Source organism: Anopheles maculipalpis, chromosome 3RL (genome assembly GCF_943734695.1).
Source record: "Anopheles maculipalpis chromosome 3RL, idAnoMacuDA_375_x, whole genome shotgun sequence".
Classification (NCBI taxonomy): Eukaryota; Metazoa; Arthropoda; class Insecta; order Diptera; family Culicidae; genus Anopheles; species Anopheles maculipalpis.
In genome coordinates, this window is record NC_064872.1 from 79,848,829 (window position 1) to 79,867,574 (window position 18,746).

The 18,746-nt window shown below is 42.3% G+C and overlaps 2 protein-coding genes across 2 annotated transcripts in view; one reads left to right on the plus strand and one right to left on the minus strand.

Annotated features, from left to right (window-relative positions):
* Positions 1–672: 672 nt before the first annotated feature.
* Positions 673–18,746, minus strand: part of LOC126563291 (40S ribosomal protein S24) — a 478,430-nt gene continuing 460,356 nt past the window's right edge. The window contains exon 3 of the mRNA XM_050219922.1: positions 673–686. The gene's annotated coding sequence lies outside the window, so the exon portion shown is untranslated. The remainder of the gene's footprint in view (positions 687–18,746) is intronic.
* LOC126563401 (U6 snRNA-associated Sm-like protein LSm2) overlaps positions 856–18,746 on the plus strand; it is a 507,910-nt gene continuing 490,019 nt past the window's right edge. The window contains exon 1 of the mRNA XM_050220042.1: positions 856–865. Coding sequence (XP_050075999.1) covers positions 864–865 — 2 coding nt within the window. The 5' untranslated portion in view covers positions 856–863. The remainder of the gene's footprint in view (positions 866–18,746) is intronic.

Sequence of the window (18,746 nt, forward strand, 5' to 3'; positions counted from 1 at the left end):
CATGGCACAACGGTGACCATGGATGTGCAAAAGTTGCTACTCAGAAGTTGAAATTACCCTCCATTGACACACCGCAATACAAAAAAAAAACCGCTACGAAATGTGACAAAAAATAAGATGAAATCTCGATTTTGGGAGTCCAAAAGTCCCGCACAAAAAAAAGTAAAGAAAAACACACATCGAGCGACAATTCGACGAACTCGTACAGGCAATGAAAACGGCTATAAAGATAAATGAAAGATAATGGAAAGTTATTTCCGCTTTCGTGCTCTGGGGCAGTGATTTTTATTGCGGTAAGGATGAAATCTACTCCAGAGTTAAAGCACATATTTGAGTCTTTTTTTTTGTTATTGCTTTGTCGGATACAGGGTTCCTGCTAAAACATGGCACCCCGGGAGGGAGTCAGAAATTCGCTCCGATGCACACCGAACGTGTATCGCGATCCTTCAAAGGATCCTAGGGCTTCGGACTGTCCCTGCTTCTCAGTACACTCGTCACAACCTCCGATGAGACAAAATTGGCTACAGCAAAAATCCATCCAACATAAAGTGCACATCTCAGGGGCAATCAATGGTGCAATCGTGTTCGTCGCTTTCTCTCCGTAGCGCCGGATACTCGCCGTTACACGATGCTGCACTCCCGCCGTGAACGAACGAATGAATATGTAACGGCTAGCGGACCGTTGCCTGTATCATCATCGTCATCGCGGGTGACGAAGCTTCCTTTACGAAGCTATTTCGAACTTTCGTGACCGGAAGTCGTGTTGTGTGCGATGTTCTTCACGTACAAGTTGCCGTTTTTTATCAGCGCTCTTTTCTGCTTCAGTCTGGAGTCAGAAATTTTCTACACTTTCTTCACTAAAAATGCTTTTCTTATTCTTAAAGAATCAAGCTCTTTAAAGATACTGCTCAACATTACTTCAAAGAGATGCAAGTTTTTTTCTTCTGTTTGTTACTATTTCCGTTTTCGCCTGCCCCTTTTTCGTTTCGTAAAACGTTTGAAGACGGTGTTCGATAATAATTAACGTTTTGCACAGAAGTCTTAATTCCTTTTTTTTGTCGTTGTTACATTTCTATAATGCCGGGTGCTGTTTGTGCTTGTGGAAAATTATGAGTTTAATTAGAAATAGGTGTACATCCTTTTTGCAGTGACCTTTAATTTATCTTTTTTTTTTCATTTGAATTTTCCATATCCCTTTTTTCTTGAAATGTAAAAAAACACAAATGAAAGGTACAAAAGAGTCGAGAGAATCTATATCTGAGTTTAAAAGTGTGCATCTTTCTATAATACGATACCCTGAGGTTGTTTTTGAAGTTAAATTGTGTTTGTGCACCTTTTCTAAACAGAAACAGTTCACATAAATGTGAGGTTTAATGAAAGCGTTCCCTGAACAGAATAAATAAACATATTCTTAGATATTTTTGATGCGAATCCTTATTCTTTATTGTATTTTCTTCATTCATTTTTTCTTAATGTTTGTCCAGTTTTAAGCGAAAGTGCCTTTATTCAATCGAAATCCTATCTGTTCGTGTGTTTGCATTAATGTTTCTCTTCGTGTTGTTTTAAATATCCTAAACGTTCCTCAACTTAGTAAGGTGCGTGAAACTTTGTTCCTAAATATTACTCATGATTGCACTTCTCGTTGATAATAAATGTTAGAAAACAGATTGATGAATCGTTTTAACATCAAGTACAAGAGTCGAAGGATTTATCGTAATCAATGTGAACGGAATATTAATTTATGACCGCTATTTGCTCTAATTATCTTTTTCTATGACACTAAAGCCTCGAGAGTCTTTGATCTTGTGTTTCACGATTCTTTGACTTGGTTGTACACTGAACTAGAGAGTCAGAGCGTACTAGTAGACGATTTGGTTTATATTAAATAACCGGTAGCACATTTTTAATAGCGAAAGTTTTATACTTCATTCAAAATGACTTGGGCACTCACACTCTAATTTTGATATCTATCTGGATTAGATACTATTTTGCTATATACAAAGAAACGTTTTACATTCAACCTCTTCTCGTGTCAGTAAATGGCACTTCAATGATTCTTCCTTTTATAACCACCGGTTAAAGTCAACCATTTCCACTCGTTTTCCATTACGATTTTAGTTCCTTTGATAACTTTCCTCAATTTAAGTGAAAGTCACCGGGTCATGAGTCATTTAAAATTGTTTGAATCCACTTTTAAAAATCCTTAAACTGCTCCATCGACGATGACTTTTAACATTCACTGATGATATTTCGATGGGCGGTTTCTAACGACCCAAGGGATTCGCTCCAAAAATCCACCCCCCCACCCGGGGATGCTTTTCAATTCCGTTCCATTTCATCTGCCAGTGAGTGCTGGGTAGGCTTACCGTAGAAAAGGCAACAAACGGTCATTACCGTTGCTTTGTTTACCATTTTTCGATATTTTCGATACGACCAGAATGGAAAACCATTTCGCCCATTTGCTGACGGGTAGTAGGGGTGAAGCAATCGAAAGAACTTCCTAATGAGTCTTTATCGAGTGCTTTCAGCCTGGTCACCGGTAAACTGAAAGTAACAAAACTTCACTCAAAGTAGCTTTAAGTATGCTTCCCCTTATCTTATACCCAAGGCATTCCACCTTCTCTTCCGAACTCGGTGGGACTTATCATCGTCCATACACATTCAGCGGCGTTCGTTGGCGATCGTCTCGTCCGAGATAGGGCTTTTTCTTTTTAAAGAAAAATATTACTTAAGCTTTCGCTTTGAAGCAGTCTTTCTTCACCCCAAGATTAGTAGTTCGCGTTTGCGATGATTCAAAAAGAAACCAACAAGAGAAAACCCGACAACATTAAGATTATTCTGCAGCATAGCGTCAGGGGAAGTAAAACGACCAAAACAAAAAGAGAAAAACAAAGACGTCCTGAAAACATTCTTCAAAATACCGCGGCGAAACACCAGCAATAGTGCAAGTAAAAAAAAAACAAGTATTGATTGAAAGAAAAGTTTTTCAATAACAAAATAAACGTAATGATGTTTCTTGGACCGCTTCTTTGGGATCGTCTTTTTTTGTTTTTTTGTCTCGGCTTCACCCGCTACACTGCTTCCAGTTAGCTGGTGTTGTGTTCTTTATAGCTTAAGTTGCTGTCCGGGGGTTTTTCTTCCCATTAGAGCGAGAAAATCCCCCAAAGGCTTCACGGTTCATCAATACTTTAGCTCGCCAAGAGATAGTGCGGTGACTCAGCTTCATCCATTTCGATCGGATCCGGGTGAGGAAAACCAGTCTTTTCCAATAGGAAACCAGCATTGAAAGTGAAATAGTGACTGCCGGCAATCGGCGAGCTGCAACATTCAATGTCTCTCTTCGCTTGTGCATGACGACGAGCTACACAACCGTGATGATGATGATGATGATGAAGCTTAAGTTTGGCTCGCTGTGGAGCCTCGTTCGTTCAATCATTCCCTATTCCTGTGGCCCATATTCACATCGTCCCGGAGGTTTGGTGGGCCGCAGCACACCAACCAGTAAGGCACGAAAAGTGGGAGGAAATAATCAGAAAATGATTGATTATTCGTTACCATGCGTTTTGTGGCGGCCGTGTACGGCACATTGCCTACGTTTGAGGCGCAAATAAGCGTACCGAGCGTGAGATTCGAGGGCGATACACGGACAGCAGTTGTGCACTAGCCAGTTACTGTCCACTACAAGTAGAAGAAAAAAAGATTCAAAAGAAATGAAGCGTGAAGAACATGCGAACTGGTCGGAAATGACGTTGGCAGTAGTGGTAAGTTTGGTTCGTTGTGGGTTTTTGTGGTTTTCCACAGACCAGCGTGAAGCGAGATAATAGTGACTTTGACAGTTGGATTCGCATACTACACTCGGAACTCTGGATACGCAGTGATGCGAAACGTCCATCCATCACGCGGTAGTTATCGTTTATTAACACCTCACCGAAAATCTGCCAAAGGAAAAGCGATAAATGCTTTTTTTTTTGTTTGTTTAACTTTCCTGGAGATTTTGGGGTGAAATGTGTGCCTAAGACAGATATTTAGGAGAACGTACTGCTAAGTCACGGTGCGCTTTCCTGTATGGAACACATCGCCCGACGGTGGAACATCCGTATGTGATTGATTTCCCTCCAGTTTCGATCCCGACAGCGTCAGCCCAAAATAAAGTTAGCTTCATGTTGTTGGTGAGTTGGCCATCCCAGGCCACTTGAGAAACTTTAGTGCTCGGCAATCGATTTAATTGCGCCATTCGGGACGACTTTACGACACAAGCAAAGGCACAACACCACGCTTGACGATGGTGGTATCCACCGTTCTCCCTCAGGCAGGCCAGAGGCACAAAGTAATAATTTTGTTTATTTCCCAAACACTCCCCAAAGCCTGAGCGAAAGCACTGTGTTCGTTGCATGCTTTTATTACTTTTTATGAGACGTAAATAAATATTTCGCGTCCGGCTGTAGGGTGTTGTGGTACGAAGAAAAGACACGACGCACAGCAACGAAGGAGAAAGTCATCCTCGTTGTTTGGGGAATCGTTTCCGTGGGCCAAGATGGTAAAAATTGCCCACAGCAAACAATGTGACCATCTTCTTCTTGAGCTTGCCTCTGCGTTGGGCGGTGGTGGTGGTGATGGTCGTATAGGATACAATAAAAACAAATTACTCGCGCCCACTGTCTTTCCTTTTCCGGGGTTGGCACGAAGGGACACTTTGGGAGGGGGCGTAAAACACGGATGCGCAATGGGGTAAAAATGAAATTCACGCAAGCAGAGTATTCGATTTTGTGCCAATTTAATTACAACTTTCATTAGCACGAGCTTAACTATTCCTTTATGGTATAAATACAAGCTGCCTATTAAAGCCGCGAATAGATTCACACCATCGGATTGCAGAAAGGACACACCCTTAAAGCCCTTAACGCAGTTCCCAATAACAAGATCAGCGTTTGGCTCACTGAATAGGGCCATACACTCTTCACACCCGCTTGCATCACTTTGTGTGTGGGTTGCTCGTGGGCTGTAGGGCTCAAAATTCATCCCAAAACCAATATCGTCAAACCATGGCAACGAACCCCTAAACCAAACGCGGTTCAGCCTGGCAGCTTGGTTTGATAAATTACAGATTTGTGATAAATCGTTCGTCATAATTTGCACTGAATGATAAATTTCTTTTTTTTTCCTCTGTATGTGTGGCCGTGTATGTGTGTGTTTGAATGTCCTATATCCTCGTATACTTTATTTCCTCCCTTCAAGCGCGTAACACGACACGAGATACTGTCGAAGGATGTGGCCCGAAAATGAATTGGCCATATTTTAACGACCGTTTTTCTCTTGATCCGCCGTCGGATTAACCTGAAATTTTTCAACGACCTCGCTGGTACGGGATGTATGATGCTTTTTTTTTTTTTTTTGTTCCCCAATAGCATGCGAACAGTGTCAGAGAAGGAGGGAAAAAATTGTAACCTCAAAACTGTTCATTTTTCAAATTCAATATCAACCCTCGCTCCCGGGATAGAATGATGATGGTTGGATGTTGCGTTTGATGAATGTTGGAGCTGAATAACCGGATACCGGTCCTAGCGTAAACCAACTATCAACCTATTACTAACCCTTTTTTTTCATACAGTAATGAATGAGTTTTTATGTAACAGTTGACTTTCTTTTTCGAGTTCTTCTTTTTTTTATCAAAAAAGTTACCCAACAATCAATACAATCAGACGCAAATGACCAAATATAGCAATGAAGTAACTCGAATTTGATTTCACCCCCTCTGCAAAAAGGTAAAGCAAAATAAAGAATAAACATTTGATATGCAAAATGAAAACAGACCATAAATTTGGTTCATCAACCCAACCATACGGTGGGTGTCTTTATTTTTCTCCGATTGTTTGTTGTTTGTAATTTATTCAACAAAATCGACATGATGATGAATTCATTTGCAAAAACCTGTCCACTTTTGTTGCCTCGCTTTTATTTTCTTGCCAGCGGGATCAGTGATTAATCAATCGCTTTTCTGCGAAAAATTGTATGTTGGCTGGGGAAAAATGGATCGAATGTACTAGCAAATGTATCACTATTAGTGATTATCTGAACGTGGAATATATAGCTTCATTAATTGTACTTGTGATAGAATGTTAATGTTTGTACTGTTCTTTCTCATTATTAACTGGATGATCGAACAATTGCTATTACGATAAGCTGATGTATCATATTGCGCCTGTCAGTCTACGCTCTTTGTTTTCTGTACTTTTGATGGAGTCGATTTATGCTTTGATGAATAGAGAAAATTTATATTACTTTAGTTTCATTTATGAAAATGAATATGATTACTTTTCATATTCTTCTTTTGAAAATGATGAAGAGCTTTTGATATTTTTGGCTGTTACCTGTCACTCTCTCTTTTTGTGTGACTTTTTGATGTATTTTGTAATCAAAATTATGAGAAATCAAAATTATACCTCACCACTTTATTTCATTTTAATAAAGTTTTTCAACAATTCATCGCTACAACACTGTTTCTACTTCTGAATTAATCATTTCTAAAAAAGATTATTCAGAATTTCAGAAGCGATTCAATGCATCATTTTAACAAAAGGGAATGTTTGTTCTACTGAGAAAAGTCACCAATCTAAGTATCTACCGTGACAGTTAATAACCGTACCTAATTCACCTACTACTAATATCCATACAACCAACTCCTGGCTAATCGAAAACACTGTCGTATTTACTGCATCTTCAGGTCTGAAACAAAAGCCTACGGGGCAAAATATAGATAATTTCCTAATCGAAATTCACACCCCTTCCCGAACATAACACTGTGACAAATTCTTCACACCACACAAATATGCCCCTCCTTTGCCCTGTTACCCAACCCATCAAACAACACCATATTGTTCTGGTTCCTGTATTGCACAGCTCAACCCTTTCGCATTGGTTTGTTTATCGATGTGTGGAACATATCATAACACATGGCCACCCTAAAACGCTCCGGGAAATCAAGACTCTCAACCCAAGTGACCAAAGATCGAACGCCTAAGGCGCACAAAAACGCCCGACACGCACACACGTGACACAACCCGTCGGTCTGGAGCAGCTTATCGATTATGCAGATGAGATTCGCAAAACCTCCTTCGTCCCACCGTACAGCGAACCGTACCGTACCGAGCCGCACTTGCCAACCGTGATCCGTCATGGTTTTGGTGAGCGGTTTACGATTTTCGGCATTTCGGAAGCAAATCGAACGGTGGTAATGCAATTTAAAATCAATCGATTTAATTGCAATACAATCATATTCATTTTATTGACCCGATCAAACACGCGCGCGCGTGTGTGTGGATTGTTTGATGCTGTTTTTCGGCAGTGGGAGGATGAAATGGTGGGCGGTAGAGGATGTTTTCACCTTTGCATACCAATTTAAAATCGAACTTCAAGTTTGAACTGCTGCACACACACACACACACACACACACACACGCCCACCATTGCATGCACAATTGGATTAATCTACGGTTGCACAAACGATCGAAGGCATAACGCTTCCGGTGGCCGATTGCAAACGACTTGGCGACAACGCTGGACCATTTGCCACCGGTGAAGCTATTTCTCCGCACTCAATGAAGCCACTTTAATTGCATCAAAATGCACCATGCGACACGGTGCATTGTCGTACTGTTTTCGCCCCTTGTGCACACCGTTATGCCGTTGCCAGGCGGATGCGGTGGTAGGATCGATCGGATGATTTCAAATATTAACACGTATCATAAATTGTGGCCACCTTTGGCTTGGGCTCGATGCCAAAGGTCCTCTACTCAAATGGCAACTGGAGCACACACACATACACAAACTCACACATACCCACAATAAGCATGTGATTAGGAGGCTATTCATGCGTATATTTATAAATTGCATTTGCAATCGCTGCCACGGATTTCTAAGCTAGCGTTTTCCCGGAAAGTGAGCCATACAATCGAAACAACCGTGCGCATTTTCTGCAATATACACACACACACACAGCCCTACATTGTACAGTTCGTTGGGTCAGATGACAATTATCCGTGGTGGTGTTTGCTTTTCGCTAGACCCCTTGCTCATGTGATAGAGTAGAAATCCGTACACCAAGATTAAAGTCACACGGTATGTACACAACCCCTAACCAAAAGGCAGTTAACCGCAGTCAAATCTGAAGCCACGTACCTTCCTTATGCTCAGCGAAACACATTCACCTCAGGCTGCCAAATTCGTACCGAATAATATCCTGGCCAAGCATGTTACGACGACGTAGCAATGGCTTGGCACACTTTACTTCTTTGGCTTCAGCTCGCACTGTAATCATCACCCTTAAGCCATTCCAGCGCTGAATCAAACGCGCCCATTTCGAACGATAAATGTACTGCCAATTGCCTGTACCGTTTGGGACCATACTCTCGCACATGTGGTTTTACACAAATGTCGCGAGCTCATCCCAAAAGTTAGCCGCTAATCGCTACTCATCTCGTACTGGTTTCTAATTATCGATGCTGGAACCTGCTTCTATTCCAACCCACCTAAAGGCACAAAATGCAGGAAAACTCAAATCAGATCCCCTGTTTTCTCATTAAAACGGTTCCCATGTGGGGAAGGTGTAGACAAGCGCTAGTCCAGCAACTCCCACTCGACCATACAAACATCGATCGATATTGTATTGTCCATTTGTGCGAAGGGAAAATATTATCTACTAAAAGCCTTTTCCACAATTTGTGCTTACGTGTGTACAGCCAGCCAGCTCGCAAAATGAAACGCTGTCGCTTAATGAATGTCCTGTGTGTTTATTCGGTTGTAAATTCATTAATCCGCTGACGCTAATGCTTAATAAATGAGTGAAAATCTATTATTAATAATGCACGCGTGACAATCCAACCTGTGCCTTGTTCTTCTCCTATTTCCCGTTGCGTCAATGCTGCTCCACACTTGTTTGCGACAAGTCTGAACCACACTGCTAGGCTTGTACCGGCGTAGTCCATGCTCCGAGATAGTTCACAAATGCAAACACACGGTTGCATCGATATTGCACTGGATCGGTAAACACGAACCCCACATAAACACACTGTACCGAGCGTTATACGTGTTGCCTAGGATCTGGAAGACTGAACTGGAAGCCCATAGTCGTGCACGTCGCGGTTTTGCGCAATGTATGTGTGTGCCTGTGGATGATGAAATTCGCTGTGCCTTTGGTCTGCTGCCTTGCGTGACGTTCCTGTTTCCGATCGGAAGAGTGTGTCCTTTTTTCGTATTAATTGAAGGCAAAATAAAACCACACACTCGATCGAGCACGTGTTTTCCGGCTGAATGTGTTGTACAAGCTGTACCAGGATATACTTTTTTTGTGTGTGTTGTTTGTTAAACAGTGATTCAGTTTTCCTAAAAGAGCGTACTAGTTTGTTTGTTTTATCAGAAGTAAAACAGTTGTTTTTAAGTATTGCCCGCATTGCCTGAGGAAGTGCCGAACGTACCAGAGAGAGAGAGAGCGAGAGATGAAAAAGTAATTGTACACATAATTGATGTCGCAAGCGTTGGTCTGAAAACTGAATGGGGCGCCAACCGAAATTGGGCTGCCTGTGTGTCCCACCAATTAGTTGATATTTATGCTCACGTTTCGAATGGCAACGATACAAAGAAGGGGATGGGAGCACACGTCCCGACGCACACGATAAGGCCAGTCATAGTCAAAAAGGTAGACAAGGGAAAATAATCCCGAAACAGGTCGTAAAGTCGTATAAATTATCATTAATTTTGTTCCACATTGCACCGTACCCATCAACGCAGCGCCAACGGTGGTGGTAACATTCGGTTCGGGGCGCTTGTTACAAGATGTCCCAAAAACACACGCGTGCGCTCGCCCAAACACCTCATTCCGGTATCCGAGAACGCAACAAAACTATTCCCATAAAACATTAATGCAAATGTATAAATCCGTGCTTTTTATGTCACTTGGAAGAGTTGGGAGCAAATTAAGTGACTTTCTTCCTGGTGGTGGTGGGTTGAATTTTGCTGGCACACGATAACGACGGACTAAGGGAGATTTCGAGTAGTGTTGTCCGGTTTGCCTACCTTCCCGGGTAACGGGGGTAAGCTTCTAACAACATCCCAGCAATGATTTGCCATCGTGGCGATACCATTTCCGAATCGTCTGCCCATCCCCTTGAACGGACACACCGATGAACGGGAGAATCACCAGGATAATCTTGGGATACGCAGATTTGTGTTTCAATCAAAGCAACTCATCCATCTTCCACATGGACCGGCCGAGATACAGCTTGGTGAAACAAACCCTTCTCTCTGATGATTATCAATTTGTACCGGAACGGACGGAACCGGCCGGGTTCGAGGAATGGCTTTTCTTAGCCTTGCTGGCCTTTTGCGATACACGGCCGGGAAGGCCCGTCGACCGAGATGAATGTCTATCGTTTTCGTGCGAAATTGACTCGATCAATCTCTTCCCGCCAAACGCTCGCTCCCGGTTTCCGTTCCAGCCTTCCTAGCGTGCAATGTGGGTACTTTTACGGTGAGAGTTTTTCACTCAATTGGCTTCCATTGGATTGTGCGAGCAAACTGTCATGGGTTAGGTGACTTCCAAGAAATTACTTCTTTGTGAGAGGCTATGAAACAAAAAAAAAACGATAGTCCGAATAGATGAATACATCAAATCAAAGAGAGTATCTTGCATTGGAATTGGTTGTACAATCAGTGAGCATTTTATTGTAGCTTAATAAAATGCCTCTACAAGTCCATTCATCTTTAACGTTTCGGGAAGCAAATCAACACACTCGTAACGGTAGTCGGCAGGAAGCTATCCACATCAGGCTCGCGTGTTCAAACCGTGGCTCTTCTTGAAACAAGGACGCCACCACCGACCGACCGACCGCCCAACAAGATACCAGCCTAACCACTTGGCCCCGGGTTAGGCATATAGGCGTGACGAACCGAAAGACGAAAGTCTAATCGTGTGCACTCGGCTGCACACACAAAGCAAGGTTATCAATTTCGGATTTCACGCCTTCCTGCACGAACAAAAAGGAGCGTACAACAAGCAAGCATGCGGTGGAGTTTATTGTGCTCTTTGAACTTGCCCATTTCTCCTTTCACTTATTGATGCTTGTTTGCTGGGTGGCTGCAAGCATCCTGGAGGTGTTGATAGAAGCGGTGAAATAGTGGTCGCAAATATTACATAAAGTACGCACTTCATGTAACGTGTAACGTTTAAACAGATTCTTTCAAAATTCATAACAAATATTTCCAAAGTAGAGTGTCTTGTGATATTATTAGTCGCCATATCAAACAACGAATTGATCAATTATTATCTTTTTTCTCTGTTACAGATGATTTACCAGCAGAATAAACTTTCAACAGCAACACGAACATTCTTAACCAGGTAAATGATGATCTCATTTGGACGTACACACTAGCCCAGATTCAGAATTTTCCGTATTTTCTAGCATGCTTGCTGAAAGACTAACGAACCGTAAACATACCTAGCACGATAAACTACTGAGAAAATACATTCTTTTCCGTCCATTCAATTATCACTAATTTAGGTGGACAAGTAAAATGCGACCAGCTGTGACAGTGACAAGGAAAGTGTCAGGCGAACTTAATTTAAAATTTAAAACTTTACTGAATGCTTTAGGTTTATTGTTCTGGCTGAGAGTTTGGGTTAAGGTTTTTGCAAATTAAAGTTTGTTGAACTAGACTAGCAGCGCTTGAAAAGTAATTAATGAGACCTTCTGATCATACATAAGTTAAGTTTGGCTTAGCAGCATTTTACTTTGAAAATTTTGAGGTTGACTTACCTTAATGACTTACCATAATCTTATGATATTGCGATCACTATACTACCATTAATTGCGCATTTTACCTTCATCTCAAAAAACGATTTTATTTTGATAAAGATACAGCTTTGAAGCACTACCACAATCCTGTGCTTTTACACCACTCTCTGGTGCAACTTTATTTTATTCAACTTAAAAAACACACAGTAAAACGAATCCTTATCCTATTTATCCTTTCCTTCTTCCAAGAAGTAGACACATTTTCCATCATAAAATGCTCAACATTTCTGTTCCCACGGCTCTCGCACCATCGCCGAACGATTTTGTGAATTTATACATTTCCCTACCATTTTTCTCACGAAAAAGACGGCTACAATGTGAAAAATATTATCCAGAGAAACTGTCTTGCGAAATGGTTCAAAGGCATTCCACGTGCTGCCAAGTGTGCGAGTGTTTGCACCGTATACCGTACGGCCCAATAAAGCACGCGAAAAACGCGCATAAAATGGAAATTTGATTATTGTTATCTTACCAGCACTTTCTCCCATTTGCGAGTGCAACTGCGCAAAACGGGGAAAATGGAATACTTTTCTCAAGCACTTCTTGCTTCCGTTTAATAAATATGGAAAAGCTGTGAAGCTGTAAACCACCACAGTCAACCGCGGGTGAAGATAAAAGTTTGTATGTGGTGTGTGGTCGGTTTTGTTGGGTTAAATTTAAGTTTAATTTTCATCCCTGAATATCATTAGCGAGAATGTATACTGGCAGAATATTTGACCACTTATTGCTCTGACGGAAGGTTAATTTTTTTGTTTCCTTTCCGAGAGACGTTACTAATTCGAGGATTTGAGGGATCTTTTTGAAAAATTCCATTATAGTTTAGTTGCTTGGTAGACTTATGGGCGTTAAAACCGAAGTGAAAAGTTCAATTATTTTCACACACACTTACAATTTCCACCCTCACGCTTTATTGGATGCATTCCTCCTCTATACAGCGACCACCTCCGGCTAGCCACAGTGAGTGTCTTTATCGATCCTAATTGAATTAGTCGCCCCAAATCCCAAAACCTAGTGTTTGCGGACCTTGCCTTGAACAGATTTCACTTGGGTGAATGCGAAGTATCAAAACGCAACAGCAACAGCAAAAAATCTCTGCTCCATAATCCAAAATAAAGCTTTGCACAAAAAAGTTTTGTACTGTGCTTTCCGTTTTCTGCCCCGACAGCGAACGCAACAAGAGACCAAAACAATGGAAACACTTATTTGATGCCTAAATTAATGTGACATAACTCAATTCATTAGCATAATGTCAATCCTCCGTTGGTGTGCTGAGAGGTTGCGAAGCGGATCTTGTTGCCTTCCATTCGCGGGTGCAATGATCCTCTTCGTTAGTTAGCTTTCCGTGTCGGAAACGATGTGTCCCCTTTGTCAGCAAAACTCCGATCCGTTTCAATTTCACTTGGATCTTTAAAAAGCAACGAAACAAAGCAAAAACGTGAAACTCAGTACAGGACAGTGCAGAACAGATTTGTCTGCCCATCCCCGCGACCCACGTATGTGCCCCACCACGATTTGTACGCTTTTATCACTTCCATTCTGGATCTCACCCGGGATTGCCCGTAGGTTGCCCTTCTCGGTCGAAATACTTTCGCTTTCCCATTTTCTGTCCCACTTGACGCTTTCTGTGCCAAGATGCGGTGATTGGAAATTTCAGACTGACATATACTCGCACCGAATGCTTCTTCCGCATTTCCCGGTGCTTGTCCACTGTGTTTTGTTGTTTATGGTGGGGCCACTTGCTTTAAATACGTCTCATCATTTGCATTTCTAGCGCCCTTCGGCAAAAAAAGGAATGTGGCTGTGCCGTGCTGTAAGAAACTAAATCGAGCTTTTCGTCTCACGCGCACAGGCTTATCAAATGATTCAACAGAAAGCACCAGGGAAAGGACGAGGAAACAGCAAGAGGAGAAGAAAGAAAAGCGACAGAAGAATGGAAGCAATAAACAGGACAACGCACATTCCAAGGACAATTTGTAGGACAAAATCTCAACTCCACATTTTTGAGCGCCATTGTGTGTGTGTGCGTCATGTTTCTGTCTTTCTTCCTGGTTTGAATGGTTGAAAATGAGTTAGATTGAGGGCATGATGGGTAGGGTTGGGCGTTAAGGGAGGCATGCAAACTTCTCGTGGTTGGTCGTCGATAAGAGACGTCAGTAGCGATGAAAAAGCATACGGCGGTTGTCGTGCCGGCGTGCGACAGATGAGAGACAAGTCTTCTTGGTGTGTAGCAGCTTGAAGTTGTTTTGCTCCTCACTGCCCATTTTGCGACGCCCATCAGCGGCGCAGGAAGAAAATGCAAATTAATGATGTTGTTTATTTGCGGATGACTGTGCTCATAATCGAGTTAGCTTGCCGTTACCGTCCGAACCCTACTACCCTGCTGGGTAGGCCGTTGTGTGTTAGTAGGACGGGAACCAACAAAAAAAAGAACGAAAACAAAATGGGAATGCAAATTTACCCTCCTTTCCACATCTCGTTTCTTACCGCGCCATGGAAAAGCACTGGAGTTGGAAGAGGTTTTTTTTAATCTTATCGTTCGTCTTTACATTTCTCCCGAGCTTTTGAAGCGGACGGAAGTTGGGAGTGAAATGGGAAGAAAATAAATCCCAACTGCAATTTCCCTGATGACATAATGTGCTCTTCCTGTGGGGTGGATAAAGTAAAATATTAAAGCCTAGCACAAACGAGGACTACGATGCCAGAACAAGAGAGGCCCAACCGGGGGCTTTTCATTTCGTGGCAGCAGCTCCAGTATAAAAGATGGCATATACTTTTACTGCTCTACCTTATCGGTATATTAATCTCGTTTCCAGTCTGCCTCAACTTAGTTTGTCTTCATTAATCCGTAGAATATAATATTAATACAGCCACTTTGTTTGCTGTCCACTTTTTTAATCCATTCCAATGAAAAACCCACTACCAAGCGTACAACGTACTGCGGATGTGAGTAATTCGTTCCAGATCTTCAACTACTTTCTCTCTAGTTGCTTCTCCCCCCTGGAAGGACCCGGATGGATAGTAAGCAACTTTCTTCTATTGAACCACTACATGAAACTTTTCCAACCGCACGGCTTCTTTACGAACTTGCAAGACGATTTCTCTTCCTTCGATCGTAAACCTTGTGTCGCACGTTCCAGCACACACTTCACTGTAATGACCACCTTTCACCGTTACCACCCACGAAAGTGACTTTGACCGAAAGACAAACATTCACCAACGGCGAACCATCACTTTTTTTTTTTTCATCCGTGTCACAATGCCACGTGTTCGCTACGATGCTTGGAACAGACGATGCAGTCAGTCGCTCCGGATGCAAGTACCAACTTTTCAAACCGCTTCCGAAAGTCCCACCCGCAGCATCCCACCACCACCGTTTGTGTTCGCTGGCTGCCAGGAAAAGCTGACGACAAATTGCCGTTTTGACGATGCATAAAATGAGAATTGATTTGCGACACCGAGTGTGGTGTGTGTGTGTGTGTGTGTGTGTGTGTGTGTGTGTGTGTGTAAAGTGCAAGCATAAATTTCCTCCTGTCGGCACCATTGGTCGGTCCGTTTTTGGTCGGGTTTCACCGTTTCCAATGGCACAAATGGGCACTGTCAGCGTAAAATGACAGGAATCTCTATCAAAGCGTTGGCGATTCCGTGCCAAATGCCCCCCTGAACCGTACGGGAAAGTCCTTTAGCTGTCATGCCCATTTCATGCACCGAACCATCTTCGCTCGGTGTGTAGTTTATAGTGCGAGAAGAAGAAGTCAGAATAAGGGAGATACTTTAGCAACTGGGCGCAGGAAGAGGGACCGCCGAGTTCTTGTAGCAGGAGAGACATTTATTTAATTTCCCGTTCCAGTCGTTCGTTCTGGATGTGTCCGGATGGGACGACCAGTCTTGTCTCGGAAGGTTTGTTACGGAAGAAACTGTGAAAGTCAATTTTTTAAAGAGCGCAAGAAAGTGTGTGCGTGGGATGTGGATAAATCGAAGGGCAAATATTCGTAGAGAAATGGTAACACAAAAATATCGATCGAATGTCATTGGCCCTTGCTGTGTGGGATTTAACATGCAAAAGGGGAAGGAAGTTTCCATTTAAACTTGTGAGGAATTTTACAGGAAATAAATTTTATTATTTTCTTGCTGGTGAACCAATGAAAAAATTATCTTTTATGTAGATTTTTTATGAAGGACGGTCTGGTCGTTTTACTACCACGAGCTTGGTGAAAGACGACTCATCAAGGTGTGCTGGAGACTATTTTCATTGTGTAGTTTATTGGTGTTTAGTGATGTTATCAATTTATTTATGCAGTTCTATCGTTAACCTACAAATCTACTTAAATATGAACACATTTTTCTAATTACCAGATTATTAAAAAAAAAACGCTGCTCCTTTCGAGCTCATCATAGAAGCTGTATATTACTTTTCAGCTTTTTATCTTAACTTGATAAAGTTCCTTAAAGTAATTTCCCACATCGACCGTATTAGACTTTCTCTCAGCAAAATCATTCACAGCGTAAATGAACACCTGCTAGGTGTCAAATGTTCATTTCACTAGTGTTGACAGAATGGGACCAAAGTTTCATTTATCCACCGTCCTAAAATATAAAAGATGGTCCTGCAGCCTGGTAGTAAAAAGCGTCCTCAATCATGTTTCCTTCGGCAAGACGTGTTACCTTCCTTTCTTTTTCCTTGTACCATCCTCATTTGTCTTGAAGTTCCCTACTCTAATGATACTACTCACCAACAAAGTACATCTATGCTGCGTACATCGCTGCCATCGTCGGCGTTGTTCTGCACTTTCAGTGAATGTATGGGATAGGAAAGGCATACAAATTGCTATGTATGCTCGCGTTGTATGCTCGGAACGACGGGATATCGAAAGCTTGCATAATAAAATAAAAATAAAATAGTGCCCGCTTTTTTTCTTGCTCTTCTTGGCAACGAGCAACGAGCGCATGAATTCAGAAGGCATGATCCATCCAAGGAGTGCCACAGTAGCGCGTCCCACAAATGGTATTAAAGCTAATCTAAGCATGCACACACACATCCGCCAGCACAGAAACGGGATGAAAGGCAGTATGTGTTGTGCTATAGCTACTTTCTTCCTGCTTAAGAGTAAAAGCCGTTCCCAGCAAGCAGAAGTAGGGTAAAGAGCACAGGAAACCAAATCATGAGCATCGTTTCTTTCGTTTTTCTTGCACCTCTTCAACCCTAGCATATAGTTAGCTGCTGATCCACATGCCAGCTGAAAGAAAACTCAACATTCATCTTCGTCTTTGCTGGCTTTCGCCTAAAAGGATGCACACCACAACGTGTACGAGGTCGAGTCCCATGGACCGTTTTCCTCCAAGAAGCTCGAAGCTTGCAAGAAGATGGCTGCTGCTACTGTTGCTTTTTTTTTTTGCTGGCCATGCATTTTATCCACCGAAATAGCTTATGTGAGAATAAGAGAACGAAATTGGTAAACGATGGCGATGTAACGACGTCACTTGTCATCTTTCCGGGCGACTAAATTCTAAAGCCTTAAAGAAACTGGCACGCCTCAGAGCGGGTGTAAAGCAACGAATAAAAAATGGTGAGAATGGTGAGAAAAAGAACGTTTTTTCGGATCTTTGTCTGCTTTAAAGGTCTGACAACTTTTGCGAACGTTCTCATCTACTTGGAGGTGAATAGTGATTCGGAGCATTTTTCGGAGAGATATCATCCTTCTGAAATAGGATTTTTCGCACAAAAAATAATAACCGAAAATCTTTTCACTGAGCTGCATTTCAATTTAAGGCAAAAGAAGCATTCCATTGACCGATGCCCTGCCAAAAAAAAAGGAGAGTAAAGCGGAAATAAGAAAATGCTTTTCCCGAGCGCATGGAAATATGATACAGTGTTGCACGTATTGCACGATAAATGCAACGTGTGATGCACCATAAATTGAAATGCGCCAAACCACATGCCGGGCCTTTCTTAATAGAATTCTATTACCGCCAGTCACCGAACATACCATACTAAGAATTAGTTTTTCTTTCCCTCAATTGTACTCAAAACTCCAAAATAAACTAGTTCCATCCCCAAAAAGAAGTTCATCATTTCCGCTTCGTAGCACAAATACCAAAATTGCCCATCGTCTGTCGGTGACATCTCTACCCAAACGGCAGAGTCTGCCGGATCAGTTTTTTTTTTCAATTCCCCACGGTACAATGAGTCCATCAAGAGTGAAGCTCAAAAAAAAAAAAGCGAAACTCCCCAGACACTAGATCGATTTCCGGTCCGGCGTGTCGGTGTTCATCATTACATCCCTCAGTTTCCCGAATGTGTGAACAAGGTGTTTCCCGCATGAACTGACCTCTCAGTCCCTTTCCTTGAGCGGTTTTGATTGCCTCTGCAGGACGAAGACAACGAGAAACAATCGTCCAACTGTCAATCTTATCCCGGGAAGCTCGTACCAGCCAGAAGATACTCGTTTACTTTTTCTACGTTTTTGGTTAGTTGTCCATTTTCCAATGAATGAATAGCGCAAAGATCTCGATTGGAAAGAAGTTACACAGATCAAGCTGAATGGTGAAGAGAGAGAGAGAGAGAGAGAGAGAGAGAGAGAGAGAGAGAGAGGGACTGACGACTATTTGCTTCTTCCCTTCTTTGGGAAATCAACCTCAATGGTGCACATAAATCGAACGGAATAGGTTTCCGAATTCATGTCCATCGGATATCCTTTTCTCCAATCTTTCCCTAACCCGGTGTGTGCCCTCGACCACAACCAAAAATCTTCATCCGGCGACAGTTCACAATTTCGTTGCCCCGTTGCCTATCCTTCCCGGCAATGGCCGTCGTCGTCTTATCGCGTTCGTGAGCGAAGTTTGCCAGATTGGTTTATTACATTGCCTACGATTTCCGATGACAAGCGTTCATCCTCTCGGTCGA